A 17,723-nucleotide genomic window follows, 5' to 3' on the forward strand; every position below is an offset into this window, starting at 1 on the left:
AATCACGACTTGCTAGACTGCTACGATGCGAGTGCGGCCCGTGAACGGGGTTACATGGCACGGCTGCATGCTCTGTGGTGCGAGAAACACCCGGAGCTATCGTACAATTAACAATTAACTATGCAAGTTAAGATTTTTTTTATATTTCTTATACCCCTGTGCACTAAATACAAGGGACGAGAAGTATAAGAAAAATTTTGTCTAGAAGATAAAAAATGAAATTAGAAAAATCGACATTTTTTTCGATGTTTGCATTAAAATAAAAATTAAATAAACAAAAAAATAAAAAATCCACTCTCACCATTTTCTGAAAAATTTAGTTCTGAATTTTTCAAAAAAAAAAATCTAAAATCGGTGCATAATTGCGTTCTAAATGTCATTTTGAACCTCGTTTTCCGATTTCACCCCACTGTGCGCCGTCAAGGAGGTCGCGGAATATTGAGTCTTGAATGTCTCCACAACATGATTATTCTGGGTACAGCGCATAGAGTCGCAAATGGAAGAGACCCTCTTCTTAAAAGTGGTCAGGAAGCACGATGAAGTGAGCAAAGGAGCGTTTCTGTACAAAGCAGCGGAGGAGGCTGCTGAAACACTCGGACTGAACTTCAGTATTAGGGGTGAGCAAAATGCATCAAATCTTATCTATCTCGAGTACTCACTCTTAAAACCCCGGATTAAGAAAGCATAAGAGAAAAACTTTCGTGAACAGCTCCTCGATAAGAGGATGCATGGTATCGTCGAAAGAAATGTGGAGAATCAGTCAATGTCGTGTGAGCTAACTTTTGGTTTCCTTAAATCAGCCGGATTGAAGTCTGGTACGGAGGGTTTCATTTTGGCATGCCAAGACGGTGTCATTTCCACCTTAACATAATGTCGCCACAATTTGAGTCAAGACATTCCCGATGATAGCTGCAGGGCACAATGCGGCACTAAGAGTGCTTTATTACCATATACTGGAACTTTATATTCTCGATAATTGTTTCTGTTGCTCACTCGAGGCCTGACATGGTTCTTCTTGACTTCGAGAAGCGAACCATGTTCGTTATCGAATTTTCGGCACCAGCTGACAAAAACATCATAGCCAAGGAGAATGAAAAGAAAGAGAGGTATCGAGACCTTATAAGAGAGTTGCAACGATTGTACCCGGAATATTCTGTTAAACTAATCTTCCTTATCATCGGCGCTCTTGGAGATGCCAAGCTTTCACTCTTTAATTGCCTGAAAAGTATCCCTGCTTGTCCAACAATATGCTAAAACACTTGCGGAAAAATTGCGGAGAAAATGCAGAAAAAATGCAGCGACCTTGGGTCGCTCCGTGTTCTTAGGGTGCACGAAACTTTTGCCGGATCTTCGTATTGATTCCGCTACAGACTGCAAGCACCCATCTCACGGTCGTGACACGTGGTTGTGGCTGAAATTTTACCGCGATTTCGCTGGAAGCGGGCACAATTTTTCACATTAGCACCCGCTCCCGGCGAAATCCTGCGGTTGTCCTTATGACAAATTTTTAATTATATATATACATGATTCCTGCATAATATTTACTGTTGAAAAAAATTACCTTCCAGATCTATTAAGCGAAAAATTTGCGCTTTCCGAAGAAGACGTCCTTACCCACATTGGAGTTGTCTTCGCTAATTCTAAAGATTGGGACGGAGGAAGAAAGTCAAGGACACGCAAGTCCAACGAGTCAAATGATTTTTAAATATTACATTAATTTTGATCATTTTTTTATTGAAAAGCTAATTCTTTGATAATTAATGGAGATGTAAGAACCGGATAGTGCAAAATATTGTAAATACAAGAAATAACGTTTTTAGCTATAATTTACTGTAATTGTCTTCTAATTAGTGTCAAAGTACTGTTCATTCCAAACTTCTGTAAGCTAATAAATTTAAATAATAAATACCTTTCCTTAATTTTGAGTTTCATTCAGGAAAATAAAGAATATCAAAACATTGAAAATAAACTAGGGCCAAGCTGGGCGATCTAGCCTCGCATTTACACCGGGCTCTGGCCAGATTTGGGGTTTTTTCGAGTTTGGCCCAAGCTAGATCGCCAGGCCAGGGCCTAGTTTTTCCAAGCCTGAGCCATGACTAAATTTCTGCGTCGTATTTATTAGTCAAAAGATCAATACTTTTGGTAGAAAATACATATTTTTGTGTGGTAAATTCAACTTTTTTTCCAAAATTCTTATTCGTGACTTAAAAACTCACTGGTTTGGATCAGATTTTTTTCTATTTCGACTTAAAAATCTTCCGTGGTTGAAAGTTCAACTCTTTAATTGAAAATTCGTATTTTTTTGTTTGATTTAAAAGTTTTTGATTGATGATTAAGTAAATGAGTAATTTTTAATAGGTTTCGATTCCGAACATAAATCATTAATTTGATTTATTTTATTCAATTTCAACTTTCTGCGTAATTATTGAATGAAGGTTTACTCAAAAGACGAGAAAGAAATAATTTAAATTGAAACAATATTTTCAATGAAGCGGATGACGAACCTTAATGTAACTGAAGTTCGCAGCGTCTATAAATGAAAATTACAATTTAAAAAAATTAAAAATTTAAAAAAAGACTGGGTTTTATGCTGATGATATATACCTTGTATAGACTATTAAAACAAATCAAACTTTTAACAAAAAAACCTTCGACATATTGAGCTTCAACCATCTTTAGCCTGAGAGAACAATTAGCATCCTGATTTTTTTATCATAATAATATCGCGTTTCTTTAGAATTCGAAATATTCCAGAAATCACAATACTTTTTCAAAAATTAACATTTATAAAATATCAAATTTAATAATATTCTTAAGTTTCAACCGTTTTTTAAAGTTATTGCAAAAGGTGGCCGCTGAACCGAGAAACACGGGAAATGACCGAGAATTTTATTAGACCCAAAAAACCGGGAAATGGTTGTGAGTTTATTGTTCGACTCGAAATTTCAAAAATTTGTAGAAAAACATCTGTCCAAGGTTGATTTCAACAGTTTTTGTAAATGATTAGTTGAACTGTGTTTTTTTTTTCATTCGGATATCATTCAGATATCCGTTTACATAATTTTTAAGCGTACTTTTTTATTTAAAGAATTTGAAAATGGAGTTCTAATCAATATTAGTTTGATAATATAGTTTATAAAAATTTTGTTCACTTATATGTTTTAATTAAAGCTAAACATTAAAATACATCAAAACAATTTCAATGTACAAATTCGTACGATAAAATATATTTCCAGAAATATAACATACTAAAAAAGATAAAATGCGCTGTTATTATATATTTGTAATAATATTTTTCTGTTGTAGCCGTTGTCCACTCATCTTTTTATTTTAGCACACTGTCTTTCATCAATATATGATGCTAACAATTTTGAAAATAAGCACGTCAGTAGTTTATAACATATGTAATAATTAATGATTGAGAAATCTCACTATATCTCACTTAGTACTCGGTCCCTTTTACCATTTTCCCGTTCTCACTTTCCCCTTACCCTTTTCATTTTTCAGCCGTTCCCCTTTCTCGTTTTCCTCATTCATCTTTTCCCACTACCATATCTCTTTCCCCATTTCTCATTTTCCTCTTGCATTTTCCTTTCCCATTCCCCAATCCCCTTTACAGTTTTCTTTTCCCCCTTTCAGCCCTTCCTCTATCCTTTTCCCTGTTTCACTTTACCGTTTCGCCTAATGCCCTTTAACCCTTTCTCATTTCCCGATTCCCTTTTTCTATTCTCACCATTAATTTTTCTCACTTACGCTTTTTCCTTTTTACCCTTTCCGGGTTTTCATTTTTTCTTCCCTTTTCTTTTACCCAGGGGCGCAGGCAGAAATCTCGGGGCTCGGGTCAAAAAATGTCGGGGGCCCTTCTTTTTAAATTTTTTATTTAAATTTCTACATCCGCGCGGGGCCCTCTCGAACGCGGGGCACACGCTTTTACCCATTCCCTCTTACTGTTACTCTTTTCCCTTCCCCTGTTAACCTTTCCCTTTTCATCCTTTCCCCGTTCCCTTGAACCTTTCTCGCTTTTTTCCATTTCCACATTTCTACTTTCCAATTTAACTTTCCTCTTTTCCTCATTCCCCTTTAGCGTTTACCTTTTCCATTTTCACACTTTTATCTTTCTCCAATTACCCGTTCCCCTTCTATCTATTCTCCACTTTGCCTTTTTATTTGTTCTATTTCCGCCTTTTCACTGTTAACCCTTTCCGGTTTCTCATTTTCTTCTACTCTTTTCCGTTTACCCATTCCATATTACTGTTGCCATTTTCACTTCCCCTTTTCATCCTTTCCCCGTTCCCATAAACCTTTTTCTCTTTTTTCAATTTCCTGACCTCCCTTTTTCTTTTCCTATTTCGACTTTCGCCTTTTCCTTCACCCTTTTTCTCTTCTTCCCACTTCCCCCATTCCTTTTTTCTTTTCTTCTCTCCATATTTCTCAGTTCCCCTTTGCATTTTCATTTCCCATTTCCCATTTCCCAATCCCCTTTACCTTTTTCCTTTTATCTATTGTCCGGTTTCTCATTTTCTTCTACCCTTTTCCTTTTAACTATTCCATGTTACTGTTGCTACTTCCCCTTCCCCTTTTAACCTTTCCCTTTTCATCCTTTCCCCGTTCCCTTTAACCTTTTTCTCTTTTTTCCATTTCGCGACTTCCCTTGTTCTTTTCCTATTTCCAATTTTGGCTTTCGTCTTTTCTTCATTCCCCTTTCACCTTTATCCATTTACCCGTTCCCTTTACCCTTGTTCTTTTTTCTATTCTTCCCTTGCCCCTTTTTTTTAATTTCCCCTGAATGGCACCCCTTTCCCTAGCTTCTCGTGGGAACAGCAATGACAACACCAAACAGAGTTGTAGTAAGTGCGGTTCAAAACAACAGAACGCGCAGGGCTCCCGACAATGGGTCGGCCAACAATGCCTACCAATCTAGAGCTGGGGGAGCCAATGAAAATGGATTCAATGCGATGGATCGGCGGGATCTCGCGACCTTTGGGTGCACGGAGCGACTGAATCACGACTTGCTAGAGTGCTACGATGCGAGTGTGGCCCCTGAACGGGGTTACATGGCACATCTGCATGCTCTATGGTGCGAGAAACACCCGGTGCTATCGCACTTTTCGCAGCAACGCCTGCGAAACCATGCTGAAATACTCCGAAAAAGGGGCTATGTAAGCGGAACGCCTACTCTACCACAGCTAGAACAAGCCGACAACAGCGAAAGAGAGCCGATACTAAGACCAACAGCGGGCAGGCATCCAATAGAGGAAGAGCGATGCTTTATGGCCAGGAGAAACATCAACACCAAGGTTTCTCTCAAGCCTAAAGATCTGGCTGAAATGGATGACGAGCTTCGTGGACATTTTTCCGGAGAATCCAGCCTGTGGGCTATGAATTATTGTGTGTATAATGCAGCGAGAACTTTGGCCTATGCGAACCGTAAGACAAAACCAACAGTTGATCATAAGACCAAAAGACGAATGCATCAACTTGCCATAAAGATAGGCTGGGTAAGACAGTACGCGTCTCGCATTCAGTGTGTGATTGACTACATCACATCTGGCAGGAATTCTACCGCCAAAGTTCGAAAGTTCGCGCGCAAACTCCGGACCCGTTATCACACACTTAACAAGTCAAAGCTGCTGACCATCAGGCAGCATATTGTTGAGAGAATACGGATACTATCTGACGCTAAGAGAAGTCTAGAGCGGAGGGAGAGGTGGGTCAGAGAAAATTAACAGTTTCTCTCTGACCCATCTCGACCCTTCCAAGACCCTCCAGTTACTGTCGAACACCTACCCAAACCAGAGGAGGACGAAGAATTTTGGAGAGAAGTCTACGAAGTGCAGCATAGTCTATTCCGCACCGGGAGCAGATTGTATCAAAAACTTCTGGTGGAAGAGGCTTTTTTCAGCCCACCAGCATTTGGCCCGTATTTTCACCTCATATTTAAAGTCGGAAGAGCCAATTCCGGAGTGGTTGGTGGAAGGGCGCACAATACTCCTGCCGAAAATAGGCAACTTAGCTGACCCGAAGAATTACAGGCCAATCACTTGTCTGAACACACTTAATAAGATATTCACAGCTATCCTAAATGATAGGATTGTTCGGGCAATTGAACCTGTGTGGCAAGAAATGTATGAATACGAGGCTCAAAGAAAGGCGTAGCGGGATGTCGGGAGAAACTTCTCATCGATAGATGTGTCTGCAAAGATGCAGCATTCTACCAGCGTTACCTATCGATGGCCTGAAAAATCGTGTCACAACTAACAAGGTCACCTTTCAGAGAGGTGTCTTTCAGGGTGACACCATGAGCCCACTCCTCTTTTGCCTTACATTATTGCCACTATCTCTCGCACTTCGCCATTCCGACGGGTACTTGTGCAGCAAACCTGCAGGTCGAAAGTACAAGGTCACTTATGTATTTTACATAGACGATCTTAAGATCTAAAACACAAAGAGCAACTACATCTAGCTATAGGGATTGTCGAACGATATACTAAGGAAATTGTAATGGAATTTGGGTTAGACAAATGCGCCAAGGTTTATTTGAAACGAGGAAAACTTAATAGCATCCCCGATGATCCTGAGCTCGTTGATAGAAGCGCTATACGACACCATTGCGCTGGAGAGACTAAAACATACCTGGGCGTGCCACAGAGCCGCATTCAGGATGTGACATCTATAAAGGATTATCTCCGAAGCAGATACAAACGTCTCATCCGGCAGATTTGGTCTTCCGAACTGTCGGCAAGGAACAAAGTATCTGCAACGAACATGCTTGCCATCCCGGTAGTACTCTATGCATTTGGAGTAGTTCCATGGACGAAGAACGAGCTCAGATCCCTTGATATCGGGACAAGAAAGGTTATCCACATGAACAAAAGCATGCATCTTAAGTCTTCCGTTCCGCGACTGTACATCTCACGCCGTCAAGGAGGTCGCGGTATATTGAGTCTTGAATGTCTTCACAACATGATTATTCTGGGTACAGCGCATAGAGTCGCAAATGGAAGAGACCCTCTTCTTAAAAGTGGTCCGGAAGCACGATGAAGTGAGCAAAGGAGCGATTCTGTACAAAGCAGCGGAGGAGGCTGCTGAAACACTCGGACTGAACTTCAGTATTAGGGGTGAGCAAAATGCATCAAATCTTATCTATCTCGAGTACTCACTCCTAAAACCCCGGATTAAGAAAGCATAAGAGAAAAACTTTCGTGAACAGCTCCTCGATGAGAGGATGCACGGTATCGTCGAAAGAAATGTGGAGAATCAGTCAATGTCGTGTGAGCTAACTTTTGCTTTCCTTAAATCATCCGGATTGAAGTCTGGTACGGAGGGTTTCATTTTGGCATGCCAAGACGGTGTCATTTCCACCTTAACATAATGTCGCCACAATTTGCGTCAAGACATTCCCGATGATAACTGCAGGGCGTTTCATGCATACCCCGAGCATTTAGCTCACATACTATCTAGTTGTCCAACTCACGCGGGAACGACCTACATTCAAAGACACAATGCGGCAATAAGAGTGCTTTATTATCATCTCTGTCACTCTTACGGCATTAACCTTAATATCGCTCCTCTAAATGCTCCTAAGGAAATCGAGTCAATTTCCGAGAATGGGAAGTGCCGCATATACTGGAACTTTATATTCTCGATAATTGTTTCTGTTGCTCACTCGAGGCCTGACATGGTTCTTCTTGACTTCGAGAAGCGAACCATGTTCGTTATCGAATTTTCGGCACCAGCTGACATTTTGTTAAACTAATCGTCCTTATCATCGAAGCTCCTGGAGGTGCCAAGCTTTCACTTGCTAATGGCCTAAAAAGCATCACTGTGTGTCACAAATATGCTAAAACACTTGTGGGAAAAATACAGAAGGCGGTAGTCCTTGGGTCGCTCCGTGTTCTTAGGGTGCATGAGTCTTTTGCTGGATCGTCGTTTTGATTCCGTTACAGACTGTAACCACCTATCTTACGGTCGTGAGACGTGGTTGTGGCTGAAATTTTATCGCGATTTCGCTGGGAGCGGGTGCAGATATAATACACTTGTGCCAACGCTTTTTCTAATCATCGAAGCACTTCTGATAATCATTTTATTGTATAGCCTTGAGTTCTTTCAGCGATGCAGTTTTTATCTCAATCGTTGAAAATCAATGTCCTTTCATGGGTCTCTTCAGTTGTGGGAAAAGAAAACAGTCACTGGGGGCCAAATACGGTGAATATGGAGGCTGAGGCATGACTGTCGTGCTGTTTTTAGTCAGAAAATGTTTCACAAGCAACGATGAATGAGCAGGTGCCTTATCGTGATGCAAAAGCCACGAATTGTTGTTCCAAAGTTTCGGACGTATTTTGCGTATCGCCTCTCGCAAACAGGGCATAACTTGAAGGTAATACTCCTTATTGACCGTACGACCTTGTGGTAAGAATTCCTGATGCACTACGCCACGGTAATCAAAGAAGACAGTGAGCAAAACCTTCACATTTGACCGAACTTGACGTGCTTTTTTCGGTCTTGGAGACTCAGGATGCTTCCACTGAGACGATTGGGCTTTAGCCTCGACGTCATAAGCATATACCCACGATTCATACCCAGTTATAACCCTTTTGAGAAAATCAGGATCATTATTGACTTCATTCAACATCTCCTGAGCGATGGATCTTTTGATCAAAATTAAGCAGTTTTGGAACAAATTTCGCTGACACACGTCTCATGCCCAAAACGTCCGAAAAGATAGCATGGCATGAGGCAACCGATATGCCAACATCTTCAGCAACTTCTCTGATGATAATACGGCGATTTTTCAACACCATTTCTTCCACTGCTTGAACGTTTTCATCTGTTGTTGACGTGCTGGGACGTCCTGGGCGAGGTTCGTCTTCGACATCCTCTCGGCCTTCTTGGAACAGCTTGTACCACTTACACACATTTTTCTTACTCAGAGTAGACTCACCGTATGCAACTGTCAACATTTCAAGAGTTTTAGAGCACTTGATTCCATTTTTCACACAAAATTTAATGCAAACTCTTTGCTTAATTTTTTTCGAAAGAAGAAAATCGCCGAGCACACCAAACCCTTCTAACCTTTTACGCCTCTGCCAGAAAAATAACCATGTTTAAATAGCACTGCAGCGTCACTTTCGGTGCGGTGGATGTTTTCATTCCCAATATGCATAAAAAGAATATGAAGAAAATAAAAAAATAAGTATATTCTTTTACCATCTGTACAGTATATACATATAGTATATAAGAATGAATAAAATTTATGAGAATATTCCTGAATGAAAGGAATCAAATGAAGGGAAAGAATTACGGTGGGACTATTATTTCGTTGAAAATGTAACAATTTAAAAAAAAATAATTCTTTTTGTATGAAAATTCGTCTTAGACGGTAGAATATTACCCTTCTTGATGAAGCGCGATTTCAAGAGGGTCGGGAAAAAAGAATAAAATGTTCAGTACTCACCTTTACCTATCTTTCTATTATTTTATGAAAAAGGACAAAACAGAGAAAAAAGCTGATTAATGGATGACTGAAAATTTTAAGGATAGTGGTCTCGTATTTCACGAGCCCATTTTTAATTTATTAAATGATGATTCGACCATATAAAATTTTCTCTTACTAAACATTTTATTATCACAAAATAACATAGACTAAAATAGTATAAAAAAACTCGGTTTTAAAATACTACAATGAAATTTGCGCCCTCCATTTATTCAAAAATCTCTCGAAATGGAAAGAGGTGTATATTATAAACCTGTAGCCAGTAAAGAGAAATTAAAAGTAACAATAACAAAACATATACGAAAACAGCCAACATTAACATTGATTAGTCCACTCTTTTTGAAAGAATTTCATTCAAAAACCGGTTGCATGAGAAATACATCTATTTTATAAACCTGTGAAAAGGTATAGAGTAGAAGCAAAAGGAAAAGCAGAATTGTGTAAACAGAAAGCGCAATGAAGAACATTTAATCAAAGTATGTTTGCAATATTTCAAAACTACTGGAAATTATTTCCAGGATAATAATTCCTATTGCTTTTAAAGCATTGTAGAAAAACGAGTAAACATATAATATGCTTAAAATAAAAAGTTTCAGAATGACTTTCAGATTTCCAGGCTTCTCGCTTTGGCGTCGGCCCTTTTCAAAGTGATAAAGTTTGTCAATTTTTTGACTCTCAAGCGAGACCAGACAAGGTGGTCATTGAGGGCGTGAATTTGTGCTGCAGCAAGGGCGGCACTTTCTGGGTATAAAACTGTAGTGCAGCCAAGACCTGTAGAGGGAAGAAAACTATTTAGAAAGCACAAAATTATTTTTTTTTTTTCGATAGTACATGGAGTATTTTTTCAAACTCAAATATTTAAAGCTTAAGTTATTGAATTTTAATTGCCATCTTCAAGGTGACCGTTTAAATCGAGAAAAAAATATCCTATTGCGAATGCGTTAACTTCGATACGCCACCTGGTGACAAATATCCGAACTAAAAATAATAGGTAAGATTTTAAAGATCCATTTTAATTTCCATACTAAAGTGTTTTAACGATTTTTTTGTGTGAAATTTAAAGTATTTATTGGATACTAAAAATAAGACTTTTTTGTAAAAAAAAAAAGGGTTTAAGATAGAATTTACATCTAATAAGGTGACAAAACATATTTTTGAACAGAAATATTTTTCGAAAAAAATAAAACAATCATTGTTCCATTTATTGTGATTTTCAAAAGATTAGAAACTTAAATGGACATATTTTAAAGCAAAAATGAACTCTACAGTAAATTTTCACCAATTTATACAAGGAGTATTTACTATTTTAAAACGGATCTAAAAGTTAGGATAGAATTCTTATTTAAATTCAAATCGCAGGTTGGCCGCTGGGCCGGGAAATCAGGAATCTTATGAGACCGGGAAATGACACCGAATTTATTTTTTGACCGGGAATTTTACAAATGTATAGAGAAAAATCTGTCACAAAAAACTGTGATTCCCATCGTTTTTTAAATAATCAGTTAAATTGTGATCTTTTTCAATTATATATTTAATTAATTTTAGAATGCATATTTCCAATATCATTCACTTGACCCAAATTTTTTATTTTAGATTTTAATTGTTAAGTGTACATTTTATTTTAAAGAAATTTAAAATGCAGTTTTAACGACTTAAGCCATTACAAATTAGAAGCGTTTGAAATCGAAGATTTTAGATAAAAAATATTTTTAGTTGATCAACTGTCAATATAAATTAACAGTGATTTTTAAAATTGAACTGCTCTTTAACATTTAAAAAGTGAATAATAATTAATTTTACAAAACGATTCGAAATCAGTTTGCAATTTTTGAATTTCCAGTTTCTAACGTTAAAAAATAAAAATTTATCAACTATTTTCAATTTCAAAATAACTTCAAAATAATATATTCATAAATAAAGGCTTTTATTAAATATCAAGTATTATTTCAGTCAAAAATATTAAATTTGTAAGCTAGTCAATTTGGAATTTTTTAATGAAGAAAAATAAGACTTAATTAATATTTAGTAATATCTGACTGTTTATTTAAAATCAGTAATTATAGTAAATATTAAAAAATTAATTTTGAACATTACATTTTAATTGTTCTATTTAAAAAAATTTAATTTGCAAGTAAAATTGTTAAATTTGGGTGTAAATAAGCCACGACCTAATTTAAAACAAAATCTAGATTTTAACAGATTTCAAACAAAAAAATTTAAAGCTTTTTAAGAATTTCGAATGGCTTTAGAAGATCAAAAAACATTTACTATAAAAATTGAAAATGATTTTTATTTTGAAAAGATAATTTTGAGCGATTATTTAAAAAGATTTAGAAAGATTTACAAAATTATCAACAATGAATGTGGAAGATTTGAAGGAAATTTATTTAATTTGGCAGAATTAAAAAAAAAAATAGAAAAAATTCGAAATATAAATAATTGAACTTTTAGTTTAAGAAGTGTTCAGTTTATAAAAAATGTAATCGTTCAATTTTTAATGTTTCTGGATTAAAATTGCTTTAAATGATATAATGTTGACAATTTTTTAATTCATTGATTGAATCTTCAATTTACACTTTCGAGCGTTGGAAATGATAACATGAATTTATATTTTTAGAACTGAATCTGAATCTTTGAACTCTACAATTTATAAAAGTTAAAAAATATATTTTGCAGTTTAAGTGCATTTAATTAAAAATTGTTCAGTTTAAAAGGATCAGTAGCTTCCATTTTACACGTGTAAATTATTGAGCATTTGAATCAGATTTCAATAAAAAATTATTGAATTAAAAAACTTTTAAACTTAATTTTAAAAGTTTGAAATTCAAGAGTTCCACTTTGAGTGCTTTAATTTGCAACTCAGTTTTTATTCATTCAAATGGAAAATGGCCAGAAATTTTTTTCTTGAATTAAAATGGTCACTCTAAATCGTCTATTATTCATATTCAATCATTGTTTTATATTTCACAAAAATATCGTAAAAACACTTTTATGCAAAAATTAATGTACTTCTTTAAAATGATACCTACTCTTTTTAGTTCCAGTTTTCGGCACCAGGTGGCGAAATGCTAAACCACCATTCCTAATTGAGAACGGTGGTCTACCATTTTGCCACCTGGTGTCGAAAACTGGAACGAGAAAGAGTAGGTACGATTTTAAAGATGTATTTTCATTCTTGCACAAAAGTGTGTTTACGATTGTTTTGTGAAATTTAAAACAATGATTGAAATAATAATAAATAATTATTTTTAAATAGTGAATATTTCTCGTATAAATTAATAAAAATTTATTTTGAGTTCATTTTTGCTTCAAAATAAGTCCATAAAAGTTTATAATCTGTTGAAAATTACAATTAATAGTACAATAATTGCTTTTTCTTAGAAAAATATTTCTGTCAAAGAATGTGTTTTTTCACGGTATAAAATGTAAATTCCATCTAAAACACTTTTTTCCGACGTATCACAGTTTAACCATTACCAATAATTTTCCGGTTTTTCATTTGAAGTAATCAATACCAAATGCAAATTCAAGCATTCAACATACAAATCTTGAATGTTAAGCTTTTACAATTGAAGCTTAAACAATTTTTAGTTCAATCGCTCAATAATTTGCACGTACAACACGGAAGCTTGTAACGCTTCTATAATTAATTAATTATAAATTAAATGCCTTTAAATGCATATTTGTTGAATGCGGAACAATTAATATTGTAAGTTCAAAGTCTAAATTTAGCATAACGACTGAAAAATCCTAAAAAAATAAAATTACCGATAGAGGAAAATTTTCGAATCTAAACAATTAAAAAATAATTTTACTAATAAATTAATAATAAAATAACAAATATTTTTATAAAAGAAAAGTATTTTTTTTATTACTTTGTTACTAAACAATTTTGTACTTGTTTACCTTCTGGAATTTGTGAGTTTCCCTGTTTCTTATTTCGGGAATATTATATTTACAAGATTTACTTTTTCTGGAATTTTATTTTTCGGTATTTTTCAGTTATCTTTGAAAATTCATCTCTTTTGATAAAAACTGTGTCATATTTATTTAAAAAATAATCTCTTTTGGTTCAATAGTCAACTATATACTCTGCTAAAAATTGAATTCTTTGATAAAAAATTTATTTTTTTGAATATTGTTTCTTTTTTTCTGTTAAAAATAAATTTTCTTAAGTGAAAACCTAACTATTACATTTTCAGATGAAAACTCTTTATTAAAAATTATTTTTTTTTTATAAATTTTTTTAATTGAATGTGTAACTATTTCGATGAAAATTCGTCGTTTTGGTAAAATAAATTTTTGTTAGTTGAAAATTTAACTTCTTTATTTAAGAATGATCTCTTTGGTAGAAACCCCGTTTATTTCTTGGTTCAAAATTAATTTTTTAACTTAAAATTTAACTTGTTCCATTTCTTGTTGAAAATTGATTTTTTTTTAGTTAAGAATTAATTTTTTTAGTTGAAAATTTAACTATTTGATTGAAAATTCATGTATATGGATAAAAAATTAGAAAAAGAAAGGTAGCATTTTCAAAAATTTTAAAGAATTTCCAAAAATTAAGAGATTTTGTAGGACCTCCAATTATTTCAAAAGATTTACGGAATTTAAAAAATTAAAAGCTATTTAAAAAAATTCCAAAACATTTCAAGAGATTTGTAAAACTTCAAGGGATTTCTAGAAAACGCTGAAAAATAAATGAAATTAAATTTCAAGGGATTCTAAAATATTTGAAGGATTTCGAAGGAATTAAAAAAGGGTTAAAAGATTACAAACAATTTAAAAAGATTAACAAATTTTTACGGAAGGACAAAAAATTTGGTAGGATTTCCAAAAATTTCAAGATATTTCAAAGAATTTCACAATATCTAATATAGGATTTTTTTTATCTCCAAGGATTGGAAAGATGTCTAGAGATCTGAATGTATTTTTTAGATAATTTTAATGAATAAGTTTAATTTAATTTAATTTATACTTAAGACATTTCTAATTATTTCTACCTATTTTAATGGATTTTTTACAATAACATATTTACATATTTTAAAAGATTTCAAAGTATTTCAAGAGATTTAAATAACTTAAATTATTTCAAAGGATTTACGGAATTATTCAAAAATTCCAAAAAATTTCAAGAGATTCTAAGAACCACAAGAATACAAAATTTCTAGAGAAATTTGGAAAATAAATTAAGTAAGTGTTATTTAATTTATATACAAGACATTTCAAATTATTTCTAATTTTTTAATAGGGTTTTACGATTATACATTTATATACAAAAAATTTAAGGGATCACAAATAATTTTACAATATTTAAAGACCTCCAATTATTTTAAAGGATATATGCGATTTAAAAAATAAAGCTATTTCAACTAGGGAATTAGCTATTAGGGAAAATAAATAAAAAGTGAAAAAAATTCATAGGATTCCTACGATTTCAAAAATTTCAAGGGATTTAACGGTATTTCTAGAAATTTCACAATATTTTAAGAATTTTATTATTTAATCTCTAAATATTTCGAAGATTTCTACATATGTTCATTCAAAGAATTTTAAAGCCTAAGTTATTTTAAAAGATTCCAAATAATTTTTTTGGACTTCTAGAGAAGTTTGTAAAATAAATTAAATTAAATTTGAAGGAATTCCAAGTGATTTCAAATGTTGTAAGGTATTTAAAGAAATATAAAAAAATGGAAAGACAGATTTTAATAAAGATTTCAACGATTTGTAGAGATTTGAACGGTTTTTTAGAAAATTTAAATTAATTAATTTAATTTATATTGAAGGGATTTTAATTCACTTTAGTGGATTTTAAGAGATTTCAAACAATTTCTAGAGAACTTAAGTTCAAAGAATTGTGCAGGGTCTCTAAAGATTTCAAGAAATGAAAAGAATTACACATAATTTGGATCTGTCAGGAATTTTAAATTATTTACAACTATTTCAAGGACTTCATAGAAATATAAAATGAAAGATTTCAATGGATTTCTATGGATTTTAAAAGATTTAAAAGATATTAATATATATCAAGTTTTTGAAATTCTACACATTTTAAAAGCCTTCAATTTTCTAAGTTTATTTTAAATTTATTTTAAATATTTTAACATAAAAGAGCGAAAAACTGCAAAATTAATTACTTTTGAAACAAATATCTAAATTTTGCACTCAAAAATATCCATTTCAAACAAAAGGAATAGTTAAACTTGACTTTCAAGAATGTAGCTCTATTTTCAACCTGAGTCATGAATTTTAAATCAAAAAGATGAATTTTCAACTAAAGAAGAACATTTTTCAACAAAAAATTGAACCATTAAATTTTTATTTAAAAAATAAATGTGCGAAAAAAGAGATGAATTTTTAAGTAAAACTATTGGATATTAAACCAACAGAATTAATTTTTAACAAAAGAGTTTCACTTTCAAACAAGCAGTTTTATCTCCAATCTCAGAAATTAATTTTCAATTCATATGATAATAATTTTACTGGAATATTTGAGTTTGTAACCGAAAACTATAGGTTTTCAACAAGAAGATTAAATTGCAAAGAAAAAGATAATTTTCTACAAAAAATATTGATTTTTAACAAAATATGTGGATTTGCGATGAAATAGTTGAATTTTAAATTTAAAAAGTCAAATTTTCATATAAAATGTTCAATTTTGGACAAGAAAAAGTTTTTTTTTCAATTTTTTGTACAACTAAGAATAAAAAATACAAAAAAAGTGCAAATAGTGTCAAAAATTAAAAAAAAAATTAAAATAATGTCATGAAACGTCAAGTATCGAAAGAGAACTTCCACATTTATTTAAAATGTTATGAAAATTTAAATGTTTTGTTAAAAAGTCATACTTGTTGATTGAAAATTTAACTGTTTTGTTAAATTTCGTCTTTTTAGCTTTAAAATTCAACGATTTGACTAAAATTTTTTTCTTTCTTGACTCCAAAATTCAAAAATATGGTAGAAAATTGAACTATTTGGTATAAAATGTACGTACTTAATTGAAAATCCAACCACTTGGGTAAAATTTGCACTGTTTTGTTTAAATTTAACATTTTTGTTGAAAAATCGCATTTCAGGGTTGAAAATGCAACTATTTTACTGAAAACTCAACCTTTGGCTTGAAAGATAAACAATTCGGATGAACTATTTTTTCTTTCTTGGCTAAACAATTATTATTTTTTCAAGATTCGTCTTTTTAGTTGATAATTTATCTCTTTGGTTGAAAATTTAACTATTTTGTTGAAAATTCGAGCCTGTACTTTGAAAATTTAACAATTTGGTTAAAAGATCAACTATTTTCTTGAAAATTCAAAAATGTTTTCCAAAGTAATCCTTTTTTTTAATCCTTCTTTTTTATTTAAAAACTCATTATTTGTTGAAAATTTATATCTTCAGGTTAAAAATTTAATTTCTTGATTGAAAGATGAACTACTTTCTTAAAAGTTCGTTTTTTGTGGTGGAAGATTTTTAATTTTAGATGAACTATCGTCTACTTGGTTTGAAAATTCCACAATTTGGTATAAAATTGAAATATTTGGTGAAAAATGTAACTGTTATGTGAAAAATTCTTTTTTTTAATTGAAAATTAGTTCTAAAAGAAAATTTTATTACTCCATTTTTTGTTAAAAAATTATATTTTTCAGTTTAAAGATTCACAAACGAAAAAAGTATAAACTGAAAATTAATCAAATAAGATTTCACTCTTTAAACTATTTAAGTTGACAATTTTTGTAATTTGTTTAATTCATCTTTTTGGTAGATAATTCATCTTCTTGGTTCTTGTAATTAATCTTTGTGGTTAAAAATTAATCTTTAATGGTACGAAATTTAACTATTTCCTTGAAAGCTTATTCTTTTGGCTTAAAAATTCACCATTTTGAACGAGGTTTTTTTTCTCTTTATTATCTGAAAAATCTTTCTGGGTTGAAAATTCATCTCTTTTGATAGAAAGTTAATCTTTTTTGTTAAAGATGCAACTGTTTGGATGAAAAAAAATCTGTTTTGGTTGAGGATTCAACTATTTTGTAAGAATTTTGTTCATTTCAGTTCGATTTAACCGTTTTTGATTGAAAATAAAAATCATGTAACAAAATATTTTAATTATCCCCAAATATCCATACAATTGAAGCATTCCTACCCAAAAAAACATAAAATTTCAAACCTAGAAAATTAGTTTTTTAATAAAAACGAAAAATTTTCAACTACAAAAGATCAATTTTAAAACAATGGAAAA

General features: G+C 32.4%; 2 protein-coding genes across 2 annotated transcripts in view; one reads left to right on the top strand and one right to left on the bottom strand.

Annotated features, from left to right (window-relative positions):
- LOC117180924 overlaps positions 1-1,758 on the top strand; it is an 8,280-nt gene extending 6,522 nt beyond the window's left edge. Inside the window, exon 3 of the mRNA XM_033373557.1 lies at positions 1,569-1,758. Coding sequence (XP_033229448.1) covers positions 1,569-1,705 — 137 coding nt within the window. The 3' untranslated portion in view covers positions 1,706-1,758. The remainder of the gene's footprint in view (positions 1-1,568) is intronic.
- A 7,837-nt stretch (positions 1,759-9,595) lies between these two features.
- Positions 9,596-17,723, bottom strand: part of LOC117179500 (multifunctional protein ADE2) — a 44,455-nt gene continuing 36,327 nt past the window's right edge. Inside the window, exon 6 of the mRNA XM_033371368.1 lies at positions 9,596-10,264. Within this exon, the coding sequence (XP_033227259.1) occupies positions 10,098-10,264 (167 nt within the window). The 3' untranslated portion in view covers positions 9,596-10,097. The remainder of the gene's footprint in view (positions 10,265-17,723) is intronic.

This window comes from Belonocnema kinseyi, chromosome 9 (assembly GCF_010883055.1).
Source record: "Belonocnema kinseyi isolate 2016_QV_RU_SX_M_011 chromosome 9, B_treatae_v1, whole genome shotgun sequence".
Lineage (NCBI taxonomy): Eukaryota > Metazoa > Arthropoda > Insecta > Hymenoptera > Cynipidae > Belonocnema > Belonocnema kinseyi.